The following is a 10870-nucleotide window of genomic DNA, read 5'->3' on the forward strand; positions in this document are numbered from 1 at the left end:
TTCCCCTTGGGCGAGAAATTGATACCTCGCCTGATCCCTGCGAAAAATCGGCAAGGGCTACCCAGTCATGGGCGGGCTGGGTTAAAGAGGCAAGCTCAGAGGAAAATATCTGAGGAGAGGAGGAATGTAGCAACTCTGAATGTGGGAACAATCACTGGAAAAGGGCGAGAGCCGGTTGACCTCATGTAGAGAAGGAAGATTGGAGTGCTGTGTGTGCAGGAGATCAGGTTGAAGGGAAATAAATTGTAAATTATATTACAGTGGAGCAAATATGGAAGGAAGAAATAGAGTAGGAATAATATTATCGAAAGAGTTGAAGGAAAATTTGATTGTGGTGAATAGGAAGAATTACAAAATTATGAGTTTAAAGCTAGGACCGGGAGCAACAATAGTCAATGTGGTGTGTGCCTATGCCCCGCAAACTGGATGTACAGAGGAGGAAAAGGATAAATTCTAGGAGGAGATGGACCAGGAGCTAAGAATAATTCCTACAAGGGAAAGGGTAATTATAAGAGGAGATCTGAACGGCCACTTTGGAATTAGTAGGGAAGGGATAGAGAGAGTGCATGGAGGTTGGGGTGTGGGTGAGAGAAATGATAGGGGAGAAAGAGTGATTGACTTTGCATTGACTTTTGACCTAGCAATGATCAACACCTTTTTTAGGGGCAGGGACATTTCAGCGCCGCCACCTCAGCGCCGCCGATTCAGCGCCGCCCGTTCAGCACCAGCCATTTCAGCGCCATGCCTTTTCAGCTCCAAACGTTTCAGCGCGGCGCTGTGGAATTTGTGTGTGTGTGTTTATAAACAAAAGAAAAGGTTTTGAACAAATATTTATTGATAAAAAGTATTTATACTACTGTGTTTATAAACAATAGAAAAGGTTTTGAATAAATATTTATTGATTAAAAGTATTTATCCTACTGAATAGTTAAAATAGTCCAAAAAAAAGTTCGAAATACAAATCGTATGCTCAAAATCACAATTAATGAAGTTGGGCAGCGTTTTTGGTACTTTCTCTTTAATTATTTCTAGCATTTTCACATATGTTGAGCGCTGCTTATTCTGCAAGAGTGCATACAGTATGGGGTGGACTCCATCGAATTTCTTGACTAAAATAACGTACACTTGATGAAATGTGCCGTCAACATACCAGAGGGTTGACGTTGCTAGATGTTCCAACCAGGTTTCCCTACCAAAAATGATAATTCTCTCTTGGTTAATCCCTTGATCTGCTATGTAAAAATTTTCCTCAGTTTCGGGCGTGGGCTTATAAAATTTGTATTCTTCAGGAAATTCTAAGTCTTCAATGCATCTTGGATTTTTAGGAACCCGGTTAGCTGCATTCCTTTTGCGCCGAATAAGCTTACGCATCGCTTGTCGGTTAGGTAGCTGGGCAATAGCAGCTTGAGACATATTTTCCAAAGATTTGTTGATTATAGTACTCGGTCCTTTGTGAGTGTCCTCAGCTCTCTGACCTGCATAAGTTTTTGCCTTTTCAACCTCTACCGCCACTGCAGATGGCAGATGGGTGTGATCATTCATTTTCTTTAGAACAGCTTCTTCTAACGTATGAATTCTGGCACGACATCTACCGTCTTGATGGCATCTCCAGAACTTTACATTTGTTTGTGACTTGCTTTCTTTATCAAATCTGTATATATATCCATCATGACAGAATTTCGGTCGTCCTCTCTGACTCTGAACTGTATCCTCCATGGTTTCCCAAAGACTGTATTTAGCAGATGATTTTTTTTTTAACTAAATCACGGTTTACAAATGTTGACAAATATTTCCTTTAGAGATTTCAGTTATACAACGGAATCACCGAAATCAACAAGTAGCGGTTTGGCGTTGAAATTATACAAACTACTGTGTGAAGAGAGAGAGAGAGAGAGAGAGAGAGAGAGAGAGAGAGAGAGAGAGAGATTTTAATTAAACACCGGAATCACCGAGAACAATAAATAGCGATTCGATACTGAAATTATACAAACTACTGTGTGAAGAGAGAGAGAGAGAGAGAGAGAGAGAGAGAGAGAGAGAGAGAGAGAGAGAGTTAAAATTTCTTCTGCCGCTGAGATGGCTGTCACTAATTTTTTTTTGGCGCTGAAATGACCAGGCGCTGAACCGGCGGCGCTGAATCGGCGGCGCTGGGCTGGCGGCGCTGAATAGTACCTAACTTCCTTCTTTGAGAAGAAGATTAACAGACTGATTACTTACAGTAGTGGTGGCAGGGAAAGCCAGATAGATTTGCTGCTGTGTAAGAGAGTCCATCTGAAGGAAGTTAAAAATTGCAAGGTGATAAATGGGAAGAGTGTAGCAGAACAACACAGGTTAATGGTAATTGATTGTAGATTAAGGAATTGTAGAAGTGAAAAGACGAGAAAGGACCCAAAGATTAAGTGGTAGAAATTGAAAGAGGAAGAACTGAGAGTCTTGTTTCAGGAAAGAGTGCTGAAAGCAGTAAGGTTACATGAAGATGTACAAGAATGGTGGACCGAGAATAGTAAAGGGATTCTAAGGATTGGTGAGGAAGTACTTAGAAAGTCATTAGGAAGAAGACCCCCAAATGATAAAGAATCGTGGTGGTGGAATGATGAGGTGCAAGAACGGGTAAAAACCAAGATAGAACCCAAGAAGAAGGCAGATCTATCTGAACAAGAGCAGGATAAAGAAAACTATAAACAAGCAAAGAAAGAAGCAAGAAGAGCAGTAGCAAAGGCAAAGGCAGAGACATTAAATAAAGTCTATAAAGAGATGTAAACACCAAAAGGAGAGAAGAAAATATTACGAATTGCTAGGGCCTAAAATGCTGTATCTAAGACGTGACACAGATAAGGCAAATAAAAGATAGCAATGGTATAGTTCTAGCAGAAGAGAATGAAATTAAAAGGTGGGAAACTTATGTTGAAGGACTATTGAATGATGGGAACCCAAGAACAGTATTTGAAGATGGACTCCCATACGAGACAGTTACCAAAGGAGTGACTAGAAGAGAAGTAGAACAAGCAGTAAAGAAGATGAAAAATGGTAAAGCTGCAGGACCGGATAATTTACCACTAGAGGTATGGAAGGGTCTTGGAGAGGAAGGCATAGATATCTTGTGGGAGTTGGCGCAGAAGATCTTCAATCAGGAAAAGATGCCAGAGGAATGGAGAAGAAGCCTAATCATTCCCATCTATAAGGGGAAGGACATCCAGGAATGTGGCAACTATAGAGGCATAAACCTGATAAAATATACTATGAAAATATGGGAGAAGATCATTGAGAAGAGACTCAGAGATGAAGCAACAATTGGTGAGAAACAATTTGGATTCATGCCTGGAAGAGGGACTGTAGAAGCAATATTTGCTTTGAGGCAGACGATAGAAAAAATTCGGGAGAAACAAAAAGGACTACATATGGTCTTTATTGACATGGAGAAGGCATACTATCGAGTACCACGTCAGGAGCTGTGGAGATGTATGAGAGAAAAGGTAGTCCCTGAGAAATATGTAAGAATCACCCAAGGTATGTATGAAAGGGCAGAAGCAAATGTTAAGAACAGTATAAGGGCAGAAGCAAATGTTAAGAACAGTATAAGCCTAACAGAAAGTTTCCCAGTAAATGTGGGACTACATCAGGGGTCTGCATTGAGCCCTTACCTATCTGATCTGGTCATGGATGTGGTAACACAAGGTATTAGAGATTAGTCTCCTTGGTGTATGCTTTTTGCTGATGAAGTTATACTGTGCAGCACTAGGCGAGAGGTAGTAGAAGAGAAACCGGAGGAGTGGAGAAGAGAAATGGAAAATAGGGGATTGAAGATCAGCAGGAAAAAGACAGAGTATTTGAGATTGAGAAATGGTGAGAATGTGGAAGTTGGTTTACAAGGAGAGAGATTGAAAAGAATTGAAAATTTCAGATATTCAGGATCAACAGTTGCAGAGGATGGTGATCTGGGGTCAAATATAAACCACAGAATACAAGCAGGAAGGAAGAATTGGAAAAAAGTGCATGGAGTACTATGCGACAGGATAATGGGAGTCAAGTTGAAAGGTAAAGTAAACAGGACAGTTGTGAGACCGGCAATGATGTATGGAGCGGAGACGTGGGCAATAAAGAAGACAGAAGAGAAGAAGATGGATGTGGCAGAGATGAGAATGTTGAGATGGATGTGTGGGGTGAAAAGAAGAGATAATATACGGAATGAGGTAATTAGGGGTACCACAGGAGTTAAAAAACTATCAGATAAGATCCAAGAAAGTAGACTGAGGTGGTATGGTCATGTCATAAGAAGAGATGAACAGAATATTGGGAGGAGAGTGATGGAAATGGAGGTACAGGGAACAAGAAGGAGAGGGAGACCAAAGCGAAGGGGGGTGGACTGCATCAAAGATGACCTTCGATCAAAAGGATTAACCGGTGATGAGATGTGGGACAGAGGTAGATGGAGAAAGCTGACCAGAAACATCGACCCCACATAGAAGTGGGAAAAGATGTAGACAAAGAAGAAGAAGAAGAAGACCAGCAAGAACAGCTGGCAAACTGGGGCAAGGAAAGGACTATTCCTTCATCTTCTTAACTTTTAATTACCAAAAAATGCTTTATATACTAGACTTAAGTTAATCCCATGAAAATACTATAACTCATTCCATATCCAAATCTTTTGCAAGGTGAACGAGATTACTATCTTGAGAAACATGGTGGAAAAAAAAAACACCAATCTTTATCCATATTTATAAATCCAGCCTGTAGTAGGAAAGCTGCATAAATTAAGAACTAGTGAAACATCACACATACTTTTATTGGCCTGAACTAAAGTGGAAAGGTGAAAAAAAACATGTTTTTGTGGCCTAATTGGTAACGTCTCTGCCTGGTGATTGCCATACGCGGCTTCGAGTCCCGCTTAAACTCATTAATTCCCTTTGTGTCTGCAACCTTACTATCTTTGTGAGGGTTGGGGGAGCCTATAGGTTTACCTGCTGAGTCATCAACAGCCATTAACTGGAACTCCCTGGTCCTAGCTTGAATGAAGAGGGAGGGAGCCCTTGCGTTATCATATGATTTTTCGTCAGTGTCAAGGGCATCGTCCTGCTTGCTAGGGCAATGTCTCTCTCCCTTGCCTCAGCCATTCATGAGAGACATTTAAACCCTCAATTTTCACTTTTGATGAGATGGTATCTCTCACATCTCTTGCATGATAGCAAACTTGCCAACTTACAGTACACCACCGAAAAATAATGCCCACATACCTTAATGTTCTAGAACCATCTATAATAATAATCACCAATGTCACATGAAATCTGCTATTATCTCTAATACAAACAATGAACTTTAAAACATATTAGTATTTTTGTAGTTTTAATGACCATCAACTGAAACTCATTCTTTCCAACAATATCATATCAACTTTGTTATCTACAAGAGAATTATTAATGAATATAACATCTATTTATTTTTTCTTGATAAATATGTTGACGATTAGATAACTTGAAGGTGGAGAAAAAATTCCGGTTCAAACTCATGATATTTAAAGTTGTTACAGCCTCATTTCTTGCTACAAAATTACCCTTAAATGTCAATACGAGTTACTTATAGTGCACTAGAGAGGCAATTAAGACTTAATTAAAGGTATTGACATTAATTCTCAATCTCATGTTCCATTACTATGGAGGAACTTTGATAATTCGCAAAAGTACCGAACACAAAAGTATCATTGCACATCCGGTCGTTACCGTGTAACTATACGTAGGTAAATGTACAGATACTTGCTCGTATACAGAGGCAGATATTGGACACGTTGTATATTTAGTATAAACCGGGCTTTAACGAGTAACCACACTTATGTAAATACACAGATATTTTCCCATATATAGGGTACAGATGATGGACACTATATCTAGTATAAACCGGGCGTTATCGAGTAACGATCAGCATGTAAATTTACAGATACTTGCTCGTATACAAAGTGCAGATAATGGATACTTTGTATATCTGGTATAAAAAAAGGAAATAATTTCTCAATGAAAAAGGGAATAGTCTTTCTGTTCGAGCCTTTGAGGATCGCGCACACCTTTTACTTTGAAGGTCTTCATTTGTAAAAGTAATGAAACCCCATTTCTTCAACAGTTTTATTTTATAAAAAATAGTATCCCTCATTTTTATTCCTAGAAGATATTTGAAAAAAAAAAAAAACTACATAATATTGAAAATTTGCTTTGATTCTTAAAAGTGAACAATTCAAATATGAAGTTAATTACCACAATTTCACCGAACATGGTATTTAAATTTTTTCTTGGAATAAGGGTAAATTATGTTTATAATCTTTTCGTATTGAAACTTAAGAAAAAACAGGAGGAGGGCAAGTGTTAATACTCCAACAAATGAATAAGGACGCTGATGACATCCATACAAAAGGGCACAACATTCTAACAAAGGATCTGATGGTACCTTTGCTACACTATCCTCTCTATAGATATTAAGAACCTCATGAATATCTAGGCCTATAGTAATTTTAGAAAATATGTCTTTGAAGCAAGTGAAAAAGAAAACTTATCACTGAAGTTTTTACGATGTATCATCAAAAAATACAAATACCTTTGGGCAAAAATTGCGGATACAAAGGCCAACATGGTAGGGATAGAATATACAAAATCCTCCTTTTTTTTACCCGGATTATTTATTCACTACATTTACTGATGGGATAAAATAGATTTATTAGTGTACCATAAGCGTTTCAAACACACTCGTACACTGTAACATTATTCCTCCCCCATCCCGGCACTGATAACAGAACTTTTTAAGCTTGCCTTTTCATGCATTCGTTGGTTTAAATTTTTGTGACATTTTTGCTCGGAACTGCTTGTATATAAACTCGTTATCTGTTAGATAAAAGTTAGTTGCACTCATCTCTCTTCTCTGTAGAATCCTTAGAGCAACGTTCGCTCAATTGAAATACAGTTACAGAGTACGAGTGTGTTTGAAATACATACAGTACATTAGGTAGTAACAAGAGTTCCATTATCTTCTTAATGAATTCTATAATTTCCTAAAACTTTGAATCTACAAACAACAACAGTACAAGAATTATGGAATTATGATGACTTACAGCAACCACATAATCTTTATGTTCTTTTAGAATATTTCTTAAAGAAAATTTAGTACATTTCGTAAGCAATTGTTAAAACTAACTTACAAGATCTTCATTGTTTACTAAAGTAAAGCGGTGTCGAAAGTAACGTGATCAAATCTACTCACATATTACAATGACTTTATATATATTTTTTCTTTCTTTGATTAATGCATTCCAAAGACGACGAGAGTTTACAAAATAATTTGACTCGGGTGCGCGTGAACTAACGGATGTTTAGGCCGTATGTATGTGTTCTGATCTATATAGTATGGGCTTGAGTAACTTATTATGCTTAATATTGGGTTATATAATTTTGACTATCATTTCTATCACGACTATCATTGGCTAAAGTACTGTACTGATGTGTTTATATTCCTAATCGTACTCTCTCCTTACAAGCTATTTTCCAAAGCTAATTTTGTGGACTGATTCAATTTTTTCTTTTTTACTCAAACTATAAGTGTTTCGACGTGTTTTATTTGTAAACCATAACTATTTATGTATTTATTCTATATGAAACTTTAAACTCTTAATATCATCCATACCTTTTACTCATGAAAGAAAGTTTTAGCCACTAAAACTTAGTATGAAAGGATGTGTTATGTTAGACGCAATATTTCCTTGTTATCTAAAAAAAAAAAAAAAAAAAAAAAAAAAAAAAAACATTTGTTAAACCATTGCACTTATCTTATGGTTATGTTACTCACTAGGGAAGGCAACTACTGCAAGAGGAAAAATTATTTGCAGCTTGAATTCAAGATATTCATAAATCTAAATGCGCACAGGATATGTATATGTATATATATATATATATATATATATATATATATATATATATATATATATATATATATATATATATATATATGTGTGTGTGTGTGTGTGTGTGTGTATGTATGTATATATATATACACATACATATATATATATATATATATATATATATATATATATATATATATATATATATATATATATATATATATATATATATATATATAAATATACATATACATATAAATATACATATACATATATATACTTTGATGAACCTTTGCAGTTCGTTGGTACAGACCGGGTGTAAAATGTCAAAAGTTATGACTGGAAACGCACATTTTGAAAGGGAAACAAGAGCAAAAACACTATCTAACCTAACTTAACTACGTGGGTGAGGCTACGCCTCTGTTACCCCTCTTAGAATCCGATATAATTATTGGTCTTTACCGTGTGTTTGCTACTCAACCCGCACACTTCTTGCAATGTTACACTAAATCATATTTCTAATATCGTAAAACTACCTTCATATCCTTTTTCAGATGAAGAGAAAAAACAACTTTCCTTTATATAAATTCGATTTGACGAGTAGTAAAGTTAACTCCTGCCCCATTGCACTACAACAACCCCCGCCCCATTTGATATTACAAAGAAGTAGCATGTGTTTTCCTTCAAAAGTGTATTGATGAAAATGTCAGATGCTCCTTCATCCTTTTAGTACTCCCTATTATCATTTTTTTACTAGCCCACTTCTTCATGTCTTCGTAGAAGGTCAGAAATTAAGACTTTGAATTTTCGTGTATATAAAATTTTGAATAAGGTATTAAGTTAGTGTTCATTTTACATCTGCAGAGCAAAAAGAAACAAACAATTCTGTGATAATCAATCTTTAGTGCTTACATATTTAATTACTTTGTTGTTCCACATGTTAGAACATCCTTTTTCCAAAACGGATATAGACCCAAAACGTCACCGTGAGTGATAGCGTGTAGCTTTCACGATGATTGCAAGATTCATTAAGCCATTATTGCACGCATCACCCCCGTGCAAATTCGGTCGCTGGATTACAGTTCTGTTGAATGAAACAAGATTTTAATATTCATTCGGTCCCCTGAACCGGTATGGGACCCATGTGGCCTCCCTCATCAGTTTTCCGTAATGGATATCCAGCCGATTTTCTATTTCCAAATCTCTTTGACAACGGACGATTATCCGGATTTATATTCATGGCAACATTGCATTTTTCCCCCTGAGAATGAACCTGCCTATTTTGTGTTTTTCTTCTTTCTGAACATTGCTTCATTCATTCTTTTATCACAGGATTCGTTCTGGTGATGCCGTCATAAAGTCGAGGATATATCAAATGATAATTCTTCCTTCCAAAGGGTGAGCCTGATTAATATTCATAACCCGAGATGGTTAGACATTTGAAAAGTGGAACTGAAATAAATATATCTTTAGTTCGTGTGTGTATGAAGTCACGAGAGCGAAAAAACTAGATTGAAGTTACTACTATCGTCTATTGACTTCGTCGATTTTCTCAGGGAAAAAAAATATTTTTAAATACATGCAACAGGATATTGGAATCATTATTTTATACAATACCTTGTCAAATTTGCTCGTAAAAAATATTCTAATTTGGTTGAGTTACTAGAATTCCATGTAAACGTTTCTTTCCTATCCATTGTCTCTTTGTCTTTTCTAATAGCGCTCGAAGCAAACAACGCTGGGACCTATATTTCAAGTGTAGTACCAAATTACGCTATGCTTATTGAACACCTTGTTTCCGGTCTCATTACTAAATAACAATAATTAGGAGATTAGAGACCGTTTTCTCCTTTTACTTGTCCCCTTTACTCTGAGCCAATTGGCTACCTGTTTTCTTAAGAGGTTATACCAAGAACCAATCGAAAGTCATTAAGGGAGTGCCAGTGATAAAAAAAATTATTATATAATTACCAAACTGGAGAGCTAAAGTGTCATGTTTTCTTAAATTGCATATTCTGACGATACGTTTAAAGGTTGGTCATGAATAACAGAGGCAAGGACAGTGTTACTGCCCTATCAAACAGGAAAATGCCCTAGAGATTGACCATATATATATATATATATATATATATATATATATATATATATATATATATATATATATATATATATATGTGTGTGTGTGTGTGTGTGTGTGTGTGTGTGTGTGTGTGTATGATCAGCACCTAAGTCCTTCTACACCCAAGCTAGGATCAAGGAGGGCAAGGCAATGACTGCTAATATATCAGCAGATAGATCTATAAGCTCCCCCAAACTCCCTTTTCTTAGCTCAGAAAGAGAGTGAGATAACAGAGACCAAAGAAACTAACGAGTATGAGCGGGACTCGAAGCCAAGTCTGGCGTTCACCATTCAGGGACGTTACCACATTGGCCACCACAATCCTAAATTTTTGGTTTCTGTTGCAATACTTGAGGAGATTGAAAATTAGGCAACATCCGTCTAGACAACCGTATTACATATTTATAACTACTTAGACATTAAATTCTATGACGAACTAGTACCTGAACTTAGGCCAAAACTTATATGAATGATTAAGAATATGGCCGACATAGTTTGAAAAATAACTAAGAAAATACAAAAAACTAGAATTGGAATGTTTACCTCATATTTCATGTGACTTTGTTGTCTCAGAGAATACCATCTCTTCAATAGTTTAACTAAAAATAAAGAAACGTAAATTGGTAAAATGAAGACGAACGTTCTATCCTCGACAATATTCTAATTTTTTTTGGTCTTACGCATAGTCTCTCCATCTGTTTTATGAGTATTGTACACAGACAAGAAAGTAATCATTTATGTAATGGCCAATCAGATTATTTTTCCCGAAATAATAGAAGTAAAACCTTTCAGACATATATATATATATATATATATATATATATATATATATATATATATATATATATATATATATATATATATATATATATATATAT

The 10870-nt window shown here is 36.1% G+C and overlaps 1 protein-coding gene across 1 annotated transcript; it reads left to right on the forward strand.

Annotated features, from left to right (window-relative positions):
* Positions 1-2476: 2476 nt before the first annotated feature.
* Positions 2477-10362, forward strand: LOC137639705 (uncharacterized). The gene is made up of 3 exons (XM_068371953.1): positions 2477-2503; positions 2832-3294; positions 10202-10362. The coding sequence occupies exons 1-3, from the start codon at positions 2477-2479 to the stop codon at positions 10360-10362; spliced, it is 651 nt and encodes a 216-aa protein (XP_068228054.1).
* The last annotated feature ends 508 nt before the right edge of the window (positions 10363-10870 follow it).

The sequence above is a fragment of the Palaemon carinicauda genome, chromosome 4 (genome assembly GCF_036898095.1).
Source record: "Palaemon carinicauda isolate YSFRI2023 chromosome 4, ASM3689809v2, whole genome shotgun sequence".
Lineage (NCBI taxonomy): Eukaryota > Metazoa > Arthropoda > Malacostraca > Decapoda > Palaemonidae > Palaemon > Palaemon carinicauda.

What these genes read in the sequence shown, in the direction of transcription:
- LOC137639705 (XM_068371953.1), top strand. Translation starts at nt 2,477, where the DNA reads ATGTACAAGAATGGTGGACCGAGAATA. An exon ending in AGAATGGTGGACCGAGAATA is followed by an intron (nt 2,504 to 2,831) that starts GTAAAGGGATTC and finishes GACGTGACACAG; the next exon opens with ATAAGGCAAATAAAAGATAG. An exon ending in CAGAGATGAAGCAACAATTG is followed by an intron (nt 3,295 to 10,201) that starts GTGAGAAACAAT and finishes CCCTTTTCTTAG; the next exon opens with CTCAGAAAGAGAGTGAGATA.